This window comes from Haemorhous mexicanus, chromosome 10, assembly GCF_027477595.1.
Source record: "Haemorhous mexicanus isolate bHaeMex1 chromosome 10, bHaeMex1.pri, whole genome shotgun sequence".
NCBI classification, from domain to species: Eukaryota; Metazoa; Chordata; class Aves; order Passeriformes; family Fringillidae; genus Haemorhous; species Haemorhous mexicanus.
This window is the reverse complement of record NC_082350.1, coordinates 9,055,504-9,071,239: the sequence shown is the minus strand read 5'-3', so window position 1 is coordinate 9,071,239 and position 15,736 is coordinate 9,055,504. Positions and strand designations below refer to the sequence as shown.

At 42.3% G+C, this 15,736-nt stretch overlaps 1 protein-coding gene across 1 annotated transcript in view; it reads left to right on the top strand.

Annotated features, from left to right (window-relative positions):
• The window catches only part of EPHA4 (EPH receptor A4), a 104,818-nt gene that overhangs the window by 71,917 nt on the left and 17,165 nt on the right, over positions 1 to 15,736 (top strand). Inside the window, exons 6-11 of the mRNA XM_059855254.1 lie at positions 4,867 to 4,991; positions 6,159 to 6,318; positions 8,205 to 8,316; positions 13,389 to 13,447; positions 14,219 to 14,332; positions 14,513 to 14,698. Of these exons, the coding sequence (XP_059711237.1) occupies positions 4,867 to 4,991; positions 6,159 to 6,318; positions 8,205 to 8,316; positions 13,389 to 13,447; positions 14,219 to 14,332; positions 14,513 to 14,698 (756 nt within the window). The remainder of the gene's footprint in view (positions 1 to 4,866; positions 4,992 to 6,158; positions 6,319 to 8,204; positions 8,317 to 13,388; positions 13,448 to 14,218; positions 14,333 to 14,512; positions 14,699 to 15,736) is intronic.

Sequence of the window (15,736 nt, the reverse complement as noted above, 5' to 3'; positions counted from 1 at the left end):
CAGAGGTCCCTTCCAACCCTAACAATGCTGTGATTCTGTGAAAGAGAACTGCTTTCTTTTTAATTTATTCTGGTAAATACACTTTAGTTTTATGTAAAGCTATGTAAATGGTTTTATATAACTAAAGAGGGTTGGACAATTCTCTCTTCCCTAGATTTGAAGTCAGTGTGACAGCTAGTCAACTTAGATGCCCTCTTACATGAATAAAATGATCAGAATCTGGTCCAGAGCATGGGCCTTTAGAAATTATTAAAAGTGTATTTGATTCTTTGTGCTCTATATAATTTTCCTGCTGTGAGATTATTTACTAATATAATTTACAAAATCTCATGTAAGCACCCTCAGTGTTACAAGGTAAATAGTCAAAAAAACCCCTGAAATGTGCCGGGTTCCCTTAAATATGTTGTGTCCTAATCAAGAGAAGATTTTTTAATGAAAGACCTTTTATTTTCTTGCTTTGATTTCTAAGAGGATTTTTCTTCAGTGTTAGATTCTCAGAAATATTTTCTTTTTTTTTTCCTTTATTTTTCCTTTTTTTTTTTTTTTTTTTTTTAAGTAATTAATAATGGAGCAGGCTTTTAGTATCTACCCTGGAAGGTAAAAACCCTTAATCACAGTAACATCATTAGTGCTTTCAAGCATTTAATTTTGCTGCTTGACAAAGCGCATAGCCATTGATAAGAACAAATAAGTGTTGTGTGCAATTGAGGGAATAAAGAAAAGCATGAAAACCCCTAAGCTTCAAGTAATTAAATTTAAATATGTTATTTGAATTTAGCTGAGATAATGTACAAACTGTGGGTATATTTTTCAGTCAGTGAAAGACCCCTTGAGTAAACATGATCCATTTAAATTCAAATCATGGGGAGTGGAAAGTAAACCCCGCTGTGGGTAAGAAGGCATCTTCAATAAAACACTGGGCATTGTGTATCTTTGATATCTGAGTACTCATGTGCTGTAGTTTTATAAAGGGCTGTTTTCACTCATGGATGCCTACATGCCAGAGACTTTATTGCATCTATTTATTTCCTGTTTTTTTCCTCTTTCCATTCCCCCCCACCCCTCCTAATTTGAACCAGTAATGAAAAACTGACACTCTGCCTCTGCCATCCTTTAAAGTGCCTCAAAAGTGCTACAATTCAGCACTGGCTAGCCTTGGGACATGGCTTTATGGCATTTGGGTGAAGTTTTTGTAGTACATCTGTGCTCTTTCTCTCTCTGTAGGCTGCAAGCTCAGAACTGAGGTAATAAAACTACTAGTAGGTGTTTAATGGCAGGTTATTGAGGAAGTAGATGAAAGAAAATTGCAACATTCACATCAGTAGGGAGTGGGCTTTTTCAGGGAGAGGAACTGCTGAGCTTTGAACTCAGGAAAGTTACACTTGGTGCTTTTGTTCAAGGGGAGACCCCTTTTTAAACACCAAAATACCTCATTTTGTGAAATGGGCTGTTCTGGTAGGATTGGTGCTTGGTATGTGCAGTCTGTGCACGTGTGGCAGAAAGCTAGCTGTTGTAAGCAGTGATGATTGAGAAACAAGTTATTGCTTACTGCTTCTTTCCAAACATAAAGGAGCAGGGTGGAGGAAAGTGCAAAAGGTGAAAGAAAAAGTGATCTCCTACTCCCTTCCATAAGTTTCATGGGATCTTACTGTGAGCACCTTAATTGTGAACATTATTCTTCTTGGTCAAGCTGTCCTCAGTGTGTTTTATGTAGGAATGTGTGCATCTGATGAACAGTTAGCCCACGCACATAGAAGAGAGTATTCTGTCTTTTATTCTGCTTGTGATCAAAGCATCATTTTACAACCTGTTACACGTTTATCTTCACATCATCCCTAAGAGGCAGTTTAAAGGCAAAAGGCAGAAGAACAAAGAATGTAAATATTTTACACAAGCTCACTCAGAAGGCCGTGCCTGCTGCCTGGAGTGCCATGTTGAGCTGGCAGTGCTGACATCCTCTTTATCATGGACAGTATTGACCAGACCCTTATGTCCTTTGGTAATACATGTGCAAGGAGAAACTGGTGTTCTTCCAGGAGTCCAGTCTTTCAGGTCAGATGGTGGATCCTGAAAAACAAGGGGGAAAAGTAAGCCTGATTTGTAGGGCTACCTGCAGAAATAAAAGGGAATTGGTAACTGAGAGTTGTATCCATGCAGTGGGATAACTGTAGTACCTTGTGGGTACTGGGTCCTGCTCCTCAAGGTCTTCAGAGTTTCAGCTCACCATCCTATTGTATAGACCACTGTAGGTCTGTGCTGCGGGGATGTCACTCCTTGCAGTTCTGTAGTTGGACTTTGGCATTCTTAGGATTTCTGTATGGCGTATGGAGAGGCAGGGTGTGCAGTCAAAGTCAGGAGCAAATGGCTCATCTGCAGAATCCAGGACAAAAGAAAATACTAGAAGTTAAGGAGGATGAATATGCATATAAAGGGCAGGAAGGAAAAAATAGGGCCATTCTTAAAAGTGCAAGGAGTAACAAAGGAGTTGATGTGCAAGTCCTTTTTGTGTCCTGGAAGCCAGGAGCATGTTGCTTATTCCAGCATGGTGTGGTGCCTAAGATCAGCTGTCCATTTTTTGTGAGAAGTGAGAAAGCACTTGTTAAGCTATATAAAGCTGAGAGTCTTTCACTAGAAGGCTTAGTTAATATAAATTCTTCTGCTGCAAATAGCCATTTTACAGAGAAGAGATGTGTTTTCATACAGCACTTACCAGCCCAATATTGAAGGACTCAGTAAATTCCAATATAGATGCCTGCTGAAATCAAATGGCAAACCAAGGAGGTTAAAGAGAGGATAAAGGAAAGAAAAGGAACTTTCCCTCTACAGTTCTTGAGCTCGGACCAGCATAAGTGATGGATTCTCAGTAAAAAGAATTGCTTGTCTGCCCTGCATGAGGCAGCGATTAACTAAGCAGATTTCTCTCTGCTTGGTTTATCAGTAATGGCGTGTGCATGTGTGTTTTAGGGTAACAAATCTGATTTCTAATTTATTAGCTGAGCAGTATTCTTATTGCAGAGGGGAATTAAAAAAAGGTTTGATTCTCTCTTGAGGAAGTGTGAGGTTATTAAGCAGGTTTGCAGTCGTGCCACAGATATAATTTGATGGAGCACACCTGGATCCTCCCTGTTGGCTGTGTGTTTATAGTCTCCTCTGTCATTGAGTATTTGCCTTTGCCTGTGAGAGACAGACAAGGAAAAAAGAGATAAAGGTTTTGGAGGCATTTCTAACAGAGATGCCAAACTGTCAAATAGTAAATCGGGAAGCAGCTCCCTGATGGTTTCACATCAAGAGGAGACACCCTTTTGTGACTGCAGCATCTACCGGTTATTTTCACTTCCATCAGAACTGTCTGATATGGTCAAGTAGGTTTGAGGCTTTCAACATTCAATTTTCCTTTCATTTATAGTGACTGTTTTATTTATTTGCCTTTCTTGGTAGTTTTCAAGGATATCTCTTTCAAGGATACTTTTAACTTTATAACATTTTCGTGAAACATCATTCCAAAGTTAAAGGTAGAAAAAGAAACAAAAAGAAAGGGAAGTGGGGGAAAAAGAGCAGCTACAGCATCAGGGGACAAAAGAAGAAATATATTCAATTTAGGAAGACCTCTAATCTCTGGTTATACAGGACAGCTTTGTTAGATAAGATTAAAAATTTCATGAATGTCCCTTTTTATCCCTGGAGACTCCACCATTTATACCAGCTATTGTCAGCATCAAAAGAGCTTGATAACAGCTGGCTAGAGATGTGACCACACAGCAACACAACAGCAAGAAAGGGGCAGCCGGGTTCATAAATCTTCAGAAGGCCCGTTCTCCAGCACAGCCATGAATCTGCTGCTATCACAGGCAAAGGGAGAAGGCTTTGTCCTCCAGCCAGTCAGAAACCTGAACTTCAGCATTAGCAGGGGCTCTTTAGACAGTGCACGGTGCACAAAGAGATGTTTTCCATTATCTTCTTCATTGCAGCCTTTATTACTGACACAGATACAGTTTAAAGGGTCTTGGAGTTTAGCTTGTTGCTAGGGAGAGTTTTTCCAAAAATGCTGCAGCCCTTACCCGTGGTGGTGCAATCCTGCTCTTTCTATTCATGGCATCAATGCAGCACCACGTGGGACAGGGTCTGGAGATGCCATTTTGGCACACACTGGACCAGTCTCTGTATCTTTTGGCTGGGAAGGAGCTACCAAAGCCAGAATCTGGCCCTTGGCCATTTTCCTGGGACTGCTCACAGATTTGGGTGTAAGCAGGGCACGTTATGAGGCACAAATTGGCTCAGGCTGTTGAAATACAAGTTTCCTGGTTCTAATGGGAGGGCCTAAATTCATATGTATTCAGCTTTACTCTGGCCTTACTAAATTCAGTGGCAATATTTTCTCAACTTTAGAGAAAACAAGATTGGAACCTCAGGAACTTCATAGTTCCTTTAAAGTAAATAGCTAATGGAGTAACATCAGTTAATTTTAGTAGATGGAAGAAGAGAGTGACTGTGGACCAAAATGACACAAGACAAAAATAAGAGATCCTTTTAGTACCACCATCTCTTATGAAGGTTTTTCCTGGGCAGCATGAACGTTTCAGTGCTTAGACAACTGCATTGTTACTTCAAAACCCACCTATCTAGTACTGTCCAGCATCCAAAGCCAATCTTTCTTAGAGATGATTAAATGTCATTTTGGTAGAGAAAACAGGAAAAATCTTCATAATATTTCTAATTTCCCCTCACCTGCACCCCCCCGGAAAAACACAATTTCTGAAAGTGCTCATGTTGTGAAAGTTACAACTAAAAATACATGTTCCTCATTAAAATGAAATGATTGCTTATAATGTTTCTTTGTTTTTTGTTTGTTTTTTTTTTTCCTGGCAGCTCCGTCCCCGATTGCGTTGATCCAGGCTAAGGAGATAACAAGGCACAGTGTTGCCTTGGCTTGGCTGGAACCTGACAGGCCAAATGGAGTCATCCTGGAGTATGAGGTCAAATACTATGAAAAGGTACTGCTCACAAATGGACAGGCCAGGAGTTCCCTTTGGGCTTGGGCACAGCTTTTTTACTCCATCCCACTGTGGTTTATTTCCAGATAGGATTCCATCATTTGAAACGAAGTAGATTCAGTTTAATAAAATCCAATTAAGGATTTCATGCACTTGAATGGTTGCTTGAAAGAGTAAGACTCATAGGCTGTTCCTGCTGTACAGAATGAGTTTATTTTGTTATTCCTTTCCTACCTAGAAACTGGGCTTTTATAGCAATCACATTTATAATGAGAGTCAATAGTGTTGGGCAGAAGTGAGACATTAGCTTTACTTCATAGACAGAAGTATAATAATGAAGTATATAACAGAGTCATAATAATAAGATCTGTTTGCCGACAGCTTCTGCTTAGAGTGATAGCGTGGACTGGCTGGCTTTTAATAGAGAATAAGGAGAGAAAATTAGATTCTTCATACTTTCCAAGTTCGAGGGAGATGTTATTCCTTCAAATAACTTCTCAAGTAGGGAATTATGAAAAGAGCTATTTTCTTTGAAGGGTCTCTACAAAAATGAACAATTACCTGCTCTTGCTTGTGTGCGCTGTCTCTCACATGCACACGAATGCTTCTAATTTTTTTATTTTAAAAAAATCACTTACTTGCTTTCCACATACATTAAAAAGCATCTGATTTGCAGGGAAGCTAGATTATTACATTTTCTGATAGATTTTCCAGCCAGAAATAGAATGATTTTAATAATGGACTTTCTGGAAGATATTTTCTAAGTCTTTTCTTTTTTAAAAATATTTTTATCCTTTTTTTATATGGCTTCTGGCTGGTAGGAAGAAAAGGAAAGTGCCAGCATGTGTGAGTAAAACGTGCTTGTTCATCAAGAGAATCCTATTTGAATGCTTGGCCGTTTTCCAAAGGTTTTCATTGTGTGACTTCTTAAATAATCAGTGATATATGAGCATCATTCGTACTGCCTCATCCTCCTTTTTTGGCTTGCTCAGAGCCCCGTGCAGCACAGGCAGCTAGGGGGATTGAGCAAGGCCAGCAGCAGGAGCCCTCAGGGTGTATTTTGAGAATTCCATTGCTGTTACTCATCTTTGATCAGACAGTTTTGGCAAGGCAGCAGGGTTCCAGGTTCACAGTTCCACTCCATCACGCCGTGTTCTGCCTTGGCAGGACCAGAACGAGCGCAGCTATCGCATCGTGAAAACGGCCTCCAGGAACACCGACATCAAAGGGCTCAACCCCCTGACCTCCTACGTGTTCCACGTGCGGGCCAGGACAGCAGCAGGCTACGGAGACTTCAGTGGGCCCTTTGAGTTCACCACCAACACAGGTAATGGCATCCCCAGCCCGTCCCCCTGCTGCTCCTCCTGCAGACAGTGCTGATATAATGGGCTGTGTGCGGGGAGTTTCCCATTGGATGCTTGTGTGATAGGTGAGCAATGCCATGATTGGCTCTCACAATTCATAGACAAATGTCATGCATAAAGTTAAGAGAAGTTTATAGATTTATAGTTATGTTGTACCCCCTGGCATGGTTATCAAGGGACGCTGGAGTTGGGACATCTGGGAGGGCTGGCTTGTCACTGTGGAACACCTGACCTCCAATCAGGATTTGAGGAAGACATCTCCACCGCTGGACAGTGAAGAAGGGGTTGATGGACAGAACTTTGGGAGGGGTTAAAAGGTTAAAAAGGGAAACCCTCCATTGGGAGGAGGCTGAGCACCTAGTGGGGAAAATCTTTTGCTCCTGGCGCTGTAACCTTTTTTCTTTATTCAGTCTTCTGTTGTATTTTTGATGAGGTTTAATAAACCTTCCTAAACTATGAAAAGTGAGAAGCTATTTCTCACACTTGGATTGTGGTGTATGTGCTGTGAGATGTTCCTCCATGGCCACATGGCTGTTGGTGATGGCATGATGCTGGCCCGAGACATCTATTTGGATATGCTGTATTATTGTATTTGCAGGGACCCCCGTGGCAGGGAGGAATGAGGAATCTGACTCCATGTTCTCAGAAGGCTCATTTAATATTTTATGATACTATATTATATTAAAGGATACTAAACTAAACTATACTAAAGAATACAGAAAGGATACTTACAGAATGCTGAAAAGATAATAATAAAAACTCCTGACTCTCTCCAGAGTCCTGACACAGCTTGGCCCTGATTGGCCAAAGAGTGAAAACAACTCACACCAGAGTCCAATGAAACAATCTCCAAACACATTCCAGACGAGCAAGACACAGGAAAATCAATTAAAATAATAATTGTTTTCTTTTCTCTGAGGCTTCTCATCTTCCTAGGAGAAAAATCCTAGGCAAAGGGATTTTTCCATAGAATGTGAATGCCACACTGTATTGTAGATTCTAGCAGTGACAGTGCTTCACTGTGGTATAAGGAAACAGGCACCCCATAAGCACTTGGAAACCATTGATGCTTGAGAGATTTTGTTTTCTGAAAAGTAGACATTTGCATGTTTCTGGAATATCTTATTTCAAGGAGAATAGAACCCTGTTACTCCCCTTTACAAGCTATTGACACAGATCATTTAGGTGTCCTACATCAGCTCCCATAATTGCACTTTTCTTTAGACAGTTACATAAAGACAAGAATGTTCAAACTATGTTGTCAGGAGGGCTTTTCACTTTGCTCAAGGAAACATGCAGATTTAGTCCCCAAAATGTTTGCTTTTCAGTGACAGAAAGGCACTGTGACCAAACCTATTTTATTTTGGACATAGAGGTCTCCTTAAATCAAGTTAAGGTCATGCCAGTTAGTGGCAATATCATTCAGGATGTTAACAACTGAAAACAATCCATCAGGAAGAGAGTAGACATTTTAAAATTACTTACTCTCCTACTGTCAGTTGTGGAGTGATCATCTAGTCACCCTGAAAGAAAAAAGGAGAAGGAAAGAAGTGTGGAAAGCAATTAGAAAGGAAAAAAAATTAGTCATTATACCCTCTGAGCAGCACTGGAGGGGAGAAGGAGAGGGAGTCCTTGTGCCTGGTGAACTGAAGTTCCCCAAATAATTATCAAACATCATGTCTTCAGCTCATTAGCAGTTGGAAAAATTGTGTCAAATGACTATATAATAAAGGCCTGAAAGCAGATGTGCTACTCTAAACTGCCTTCATAAGCCAGAAAGCTCATTGAGTGCTACCTAGGTTGATTTTTTGGGATTGTCTGACACAAATGCTCCCTTTTCTGTTTTCAGTTCCTTCCCCCATCATTGGCGATGGTACCAATCCCACAGTGCTTCTTGTTTCTGTGGCTGGCAGTGTTGTTCTTGTGGTCATTCTCATTGCAGCCTTTGTCATCAGCAGGAGGTAAGAACTTAAGCTTCTCTCTCCCTCTCTCTCTTTCATCAGGGAGCTTTTTGTCTCCTCCAAACAAAGCTAAATTCTTTGATTAGCATCATAAACAGTACATTTGCATTACAAGCCTTCTCCCGTGTAGCTTTGATCTTCTCGACGTTAGTACCAAGCAGCATGTGATGTAATGGCAATAGTTCCAGCTCTATTTGCCCTTCAAATGCAAAGCTGATTCCAATAACTGGCATTGAGAAGGAAGCCAGCTAGAGATTTGTGGTTAGTGTAATTTGAAGTTAAGTTTCATGGGTATGGGTACAGTAGATTTTCTTGGACTGACTCCTGACAGACAGGGAGTAAACAACGGCAGTTTGTTAACTAAGCCATCAGACTGCTATGCTGGTGATTTTTGTGTAAGTCTATGAGTCTGTACTAGTCCTTCCTGTGTGAGGGGGTATGACTGTAAAATGGAAGCCACAGTCATTCAGCATCAGATGCAGTAACACAACAGAACTGGATCGATGGCTATTTCGTCAATGCAGCACCATAATCTTCTACCAAGTGCTTCTTCATTCTCCCAAATTCAACCCAGGCATCAGGAACAATCCTGTGAGTGGGAGGACAGTGTAGCAGAAACACAGTGTGAGTGTTTCTGTCTTCATCTTTGTGTTCAGTCTCATTTAAAAAGATCAGCATGATCTTGCTTCAGTGTAATTTTGAGATAAAACTGCTTGTATCATTACTGCATCTGAAGCCCGGGATCTGAGCGATGCACATTTTGTCAATCTCTGTTGGTCAGTTTAATGGCATCAGCTGTAAATGCACTCAAACTCCTCTTCATTTGCTCTCTTTAAATTGTCCTGGGGAGCAGTTAAGTGACTCTGATTGTAATATCTGGAAAGTAGACATGCATTGTGATCACTTTCAGTGGGTGTTCAACTCAGAGCCTCCATGCTGGCAAGAGGAAAGAAGAGCAGAACATATGAAAATGTGGTGTGGAGAGACAGGTTTATTAAAAGCCATTGCAACAGAAAATAGCATCACTGAGCTTGATGACTTAATCTCCTCTTGCTTTTATTGATCACTTTATTATTTAAGGTAGGATTGATAGCAGGATACATTGGATTTCTAATTATGAGTCGCCACCTTGGAGAATTGAGCCTGTCGAGCTGCTTTGAGATGATTCCTTCCCCTTCTCCCCCTATAAAAAAATGTCTCTTCCAAGGCTGATAAACACTGCTTGGTGATTGGCCCTCAATGGATCACTCTTTAGAAAATGAACTGTCAACCCCTTGCCCTGGTATTGATTCTCGTTAGGATCGGCCATAAAGCTGTCAGAGGAGAGGCTGCCTGCAGCCAGGTACTGACAGCCCTGCTGGGCTCAGACAGCTCTGCCCAGGGCTGTCTGCTCACTTATCTCTGCCAAGGCACCACAGAGCAGGTGGCAGCAGGGACAGCAGCCCGGCCCAGGCACTGGTGGCAGTGGAGATAAAACATCCTGGTGGCCATGGGCTCAGGGATGTCCCCTACCTCTGCACTGGCCTCTCTCAGAGGGGCCATGGAAGGGGAAAGGCAGAGCAAGATGAATGAAATACTAGGACAGTGAAACTACTCTGTGCATACTAATGCATGGTGCCTTGCTAATTAATAGCCCTTAATACTCAGCTCTCCAGTAGCTGGAAGTAGCTCTCAATAAACAGAATCTACTTTACGTTCACTGTCACTCTAATGATTTTAACTACTATCACAATGTCATTGAGAGGTGTGGACTTTGGGGATATTTCACGATGTTCCTACGCCAGCAGAAGTTAATAGCAAAATAATTATACTTTGTTCCAAAATTACTCCAGATGAGAATAAGCTTTTCTATCCAGAGAGTCCCCATGAGAAGGTTTTGTAATCTAACCACGACCTGAAAGTCATATTTGTACAATCAAGCCTGTGCTTTGGCCTGCAGACATGGCCTCTGTGCTCCACGAGCCAGTGTGGGAGCAGGGCATATGCTGTGGGTGCCCACTTTTGAACACTGGGCTACTGCTGATAATTTAGCCTCGTGCTTTTTTCAAGACATTGTTCAAATCCCAAAATTCATCTTTACAGCAGAATTAGTCCAAGGACTTTGCCTTCAGGCAGCTCAGGCTGGTGGGCTCTGTCCTGCTATGCGAGAAGCAATCTGCCTAATGTTCCTTTAAACTTCCCGAGGTTTGGATGGGGACATCCATGGAGCACCGGCAGGACAGGGCGTGGGTGGCCCTAAACCCTGCTCCGAAGGAATGCTGAGGGAAATTGCAGCATCTCATAATGAGTTGTAAAGGATTTGGGGAAGTGTAGAACAGAGAGAGACACTTTCTAAAAGGGCTTGTGTGTAGTCAGATGGTCTGACCAAATCCTCTGGTCATCTGAAAGTTTCTCTCTGAAATTCTTCCAGCTGATTGATTTATCTTTGCTCTGCTGACACATTTTCCCACCTTTTCCCGGTGGTGTTGGAGCAGGTGCTCTGCCAGCCTGGTGCCTGAGCCCCCCACCCCCTCTTTGTGTGGGAAGGAGGAGGTGGGAGCAGGGTCCTGCTGTTTCACCTCAGTGCCTGCTAATTCCCCCCGCTGTTAACTCCTCTTCATCACCAGCCCCACCTGTAGCTCTGCCTGTCTCTGACCCCTGCAGTTCCTGAAAGCTCCTGTGTTCTTTTCCTGAATGCCGGCTACTGACTCAGCACTGCCCAAATCCCCGTAATTAGGGGATTCAGATCTGTGACAAAGGCTCCCTTCTGCCACTCAGGTGAGCTGCCCCAGAGGCGTGGGGCTCCTGGGCTGCTCTCCAGGACAATGGCACACAGCAGTGTCCTGCCCAAAGCCAGGCAGGAGAGGTCAGCAGGTGACACGGAGAGGTGGAAGTAGGTAGTTTAGAAGGTATTATTTAAACTTAATAAGCTACAATTACATTGCTTGAACAGTAATCCCTTTGTTTCCCTTTGTTTTTTGCTGTCTTTGAGTTTTAGTGGGGGAAGGTTGTTTTTTAATCTGTTGTAAGGGTGCTTGTACTTTTTAAAAATAAGATAAAGAGAATTTTTTTCATACTTAAAATGCTTTCATGCACAAAGTCTGTTTGCATTTTGTATTTCCCATCTGTGCCTAAACATTAATAAAATTATTTTGAAGCATCCTGATTAAAATGCAGAATCTTCTTTTTCCCTTTTTTTCCTTTCTTCTGAGAGAAGTTGTACAATACCTGAAACCATCTCTGCAGTCCCCTTAGCTGGCCTGGTCTTTTGTGGCCTTGGGTGAGATTTGTGCTGCCTCTTCCTTCTTACTCAGTTCAGCAGCTCAGTTCATCATGCCATTATTTCACTCAGCTCTGTTATACCAGTGCTGTAAGTTCTGGGCAAATAAACTGTTTAAGGAGGTGTTTGGATCCAGTGTGGTTTTCAATAATGCTCTTCTTGTGATTGGAGCCATTTGTGTTTCAAGAGAAGAAGCTCCCACTGGTTTGTGGTTGGATGTGTACCTGCTTTTTCTGTCTGAACACAAGTCCTGTCAATGTTGGGACCTGTGACCCTTGGTTCAAAGATCAGGTTGTCTTCACATGTCAAACAGGACTTTTTTCCTTCTGTTTAATGGTTAATGTGTATATATTTTTTTTTTAATTCTTGGCATAGTGTGTTGTATGACCCAGCCCGAGGACTGCAAAGGGAGAGGCTGGGAATGGGCTCCCAGCTGACAGCAGTGGGAAGCTGCCATTCCCCACAGGGCAGCTGCAGAGTGGGAAGTGAGATGCTTTTTGCTCAGGGGCAGAGGGGTTTTGCTGACAGGAGAGGTATGGTAAGGCTCAGGGAGATTTGCTGCAAGTGTGGCTCTTAGTTATGTCTTTTATTCCTGTTACTTGAGAGTTTTTTGACCCCTTTCAATCACATCTTATAGGTTTTTGTTGTACCTGCTCTCATTTTCCTCTTCTCCTTATTCCTCATTTTCAGCCTATTAATTAACCCAGTGTCACCCTGGTGTCCCTGGCAGGCCTGGTTGTCCCCTGCCCCACTCCAGGCAGCAGCTGGACATTGCTGGCAGTGCCATTCTCCCCTCCTGTTCTCCAGGCTTGGTTTCTCCTTCTGCCTGCCCTCTTCTCTCCACCCCAGCCTTTTGCCAGTCAGCTCTCCTGGGCCTGACTGGGAAATTTGGATTTCCTGGGAACAGGCAAACTGAGAGTAAGAAACAGTAAGCCCTTCCCTCCATCAGTGTCTGCTCTGTGCTTGATTCTGAGCACTCAGGGATGGGTGGGTAAAAGCCCAAATCATTTCTCTGCATCTGCATACCACTGGATGCTGGGCAACTTCAAATTCCTGCACATTTGGCTGAGCAGACTCCTAAATATCCTCCCTAATGGACTAACTTCTTGTATTAGCTTTTTTGTAGTGCTCCTTGTCCATTGGAGCTGAAAGCTGAACTAATTAAATACATAACTAGATTACAGTGTCACAGGTGTAGGTGTAGAAGTAGTAATCTGTAGAATTAACACACTCTGCTATGTTACTGCCTCCAGCTCAGAGGAGTAGTAGAGGAGTTCTGCCATCAGGAGTTCTTCAGCCCCTTCAATTAAGCAGTGATTAAAAGAATAAGCAAAATCCTTGGGATCCTAATTTTCGATGGTCAGGGTTGGTGGTTCTTCCTTTTTTTCTGCTGAGATCCTGATTTCTGTGTTGAGAGACTTGTTTTCAGTTTTAAATTTGCACTTAAATAAGAGTATTGATGTTGGCATTTGCCTAATGATGTTTGAAAGTCAATCTACCAAAACACCTCTGTTGTAGCATTTCCATCCCTGTGTGGTAGGGATAAAAAAGAAATTTGGGCTCTCAATTGCAAAAGCAAGTTTGAAGAAAAAGTGGCTGGAGCACAAAGGTTTTTTTCTTTCTTTAAATGCTGAGATACAAAATAGATTTGTGCTTCTGTTGATGCCAGTAACACGCAGGGGAGTGTAAGGATCCTCCTGCCCTGGTTGTGTGTTGTGGCAGGTGCCAGCAGCTCAGGTCTCTGCAGGTCAGGACAGCTGAGCTCCTCTCAGGTCCCTACTTTGCACTCAGGTGCTGTGTTTTGTTCCGGCAGGCGCAGTAAGTACAGCAAGGCCAAGCAAGAGGCAGATGAGGAGAAACACCTGAACCAAGGTAAAAGGCCCTGGTGCTGGGGGGTTTTGGTTTGGGTTGTGAAACATGGCTCATGTTCTGGTGCTCAGGAGATAAGGGATTGCATTCCTCTTGAGGAGAATAGGTTTCTGTTTTCCCCTCTTGCAAACATCCTGCTTCCAAATTTATTGATGCCAGTGACAGGGAAAATAGAAGTGTCCAGGGAAAATGTTTTGAGGCTACAGAGAGGAGAAGGGTTTATCAAGTTTTTCCATTGTTCCTTGCCATTGAAAGATACCTGTTCTTAGCCACTTGATTTTTAGGCAAGGTTTCCCCCCACAGCACTCTGCTGAAGCAGTTTCTGAATGGGCCAGAGGCAATCCTGCAGGAAAGGGAGAAAGAACTTTGCTGCCTTTTTCCAGCACTGAATCCTATTGTTACTTCCATGTACCAAACCCAAGACCTGAGCTCAGAGTTTCCTGCCTCCCATAGGAAAAAGGGATGTGTTTTATTCTCACAGGCCCCTGACAGGTTCTGCTAGTGATGGCAGTGATTGGTGAAGCTCATTAACTGGCAAAAGCCTGATTCCTTACATCAATATTGGGAAATATTAAATGTTTACACTTAAAAATATTGTACTGGGGGGGGAAAATACTTAAGTCCTTCCTTCCTTATCAGTCATTCCTGGCTTACAGTACATTTTTATTGTACACTCTCTTTGCTGTTGTATATCATTAAGGCTTCAGTCTCATATGTTCTGTGTTCAGCAGCATGTAGATCAGTGACTTCAAATAAAACATTTCTGCCTTGCAGGTGTTAGAACATATGTGGATCCTTTTACATATGAGGATCCAAACCAAGCTGTGAGGGAATTTGCCAAAGAAATTGATGCCTCCTGCATAAAGATTGAAAAAGTTATTGGTGTGGGTAAGTGCCAGAACTTTTGCATTTTTTTCCCTAAATACACTTTTAAATTTGCTTTTAGGGAACGTGTGATCCTATAATTTTTGTATGACAGTTTTCCCAAATGTACTGACATAACAGTTTGACAACACAAGTGCATGCTTCAGGCTCGTGACCATGGATTCTTGTGCCTTTTTCTTTAAGGGGAGTTTGGTGAAGTGTGCAGTGGACGTCTCAAAGTGCCAGGAAAAAGAGAGATCTGTGTTGCTATCAAGACTCTAAAAGCTGGTTACACTGATAAACAAAGGAGAGACTTTCTGAGTGAGGCCAGTATCATGGGACAATTTGACCACCCCAATATCATCCACTTGGAAGGTGTAGTTACTAAATGTAAGTAGGTCATTTTCCTGACAAGTCTAATTTAGAAGTCACTGAGAAATTAAGTCTGTGTGGTGTGTGCTGGCTTTTTTTTTTTTTTCTCCTTCTTACCCTCTTTCCTGTAAAATGACAGATGGAACAGATCCACTGATAGCTAATAGGAGGAAATCAGTGCAGGACAAGTCATTAATCTTGTTGTCAGCTATAAATGGGTTTACGGCTTCAGCTGATATTCTATCTGTAGGCAGCTTGTACAAGATTTTGTAGAGGGAATTAATACTGCAGGGGTTGGCTTTTTTTTTTATCCCTTCTTGCTATGCCAAGCAGGCATCTTTCACATCTTTGCTAGACTGAAATGATTGTTACAGGATAGGCAAAAGCAGATGGTGAGCGAAGAATTCAAAATGATGGGGGAAAATACCAAAACAAAACTACACAGTCATATGTTTGAAGTACAAAGCACAGATGTAAGGAGCAAGCCTTTGAAATGAAGCAGGCAATTTTAGTGTGAAACTTGGTTATTTGTTTTCTCTGATTTACAGGTGTGCTAATTTCACTGTGCAGAATTTACCTGGACCATATTTTTGTTTGGGGTTTTTTAAGTCTGACAGTGCTTTAGAGAGTGACAGTGCTTGCTGGGTGCTGGCTGTAGTCTAGAGCTGAAAATGCACCTGTGAGACACCAGTGCTTGGGTCTGAGCTGATGAGGTGCCACTGCCATGCTGTAGGTATTGTCTCTGCCCAGCTGCCCTCGGTAGCACGGTGGCAAAGCCTGGCTCTGCCAGTCTCAAGACTCTTTGGGTCTTGGGGCTCATGCTCAGGGTAGCATAGAAAGCAGGCAGTGATATTATGAGCTGCTGTCAGAGTGGACTTTGTGAAGCTCACCTTCTGTAGAATGAGGAACATGAATGCAGGGTATTGATAGTGGGAGCAATTAAAATTTGAGATGGATGAAAAGTTAAAAAGTAAAATATCACTAGAAGAACAAAGTACCTCTCATAAAAGGTTATCAAAACCATCAGTTCCACTGTAAAACTCCGTCCCTCTTGAA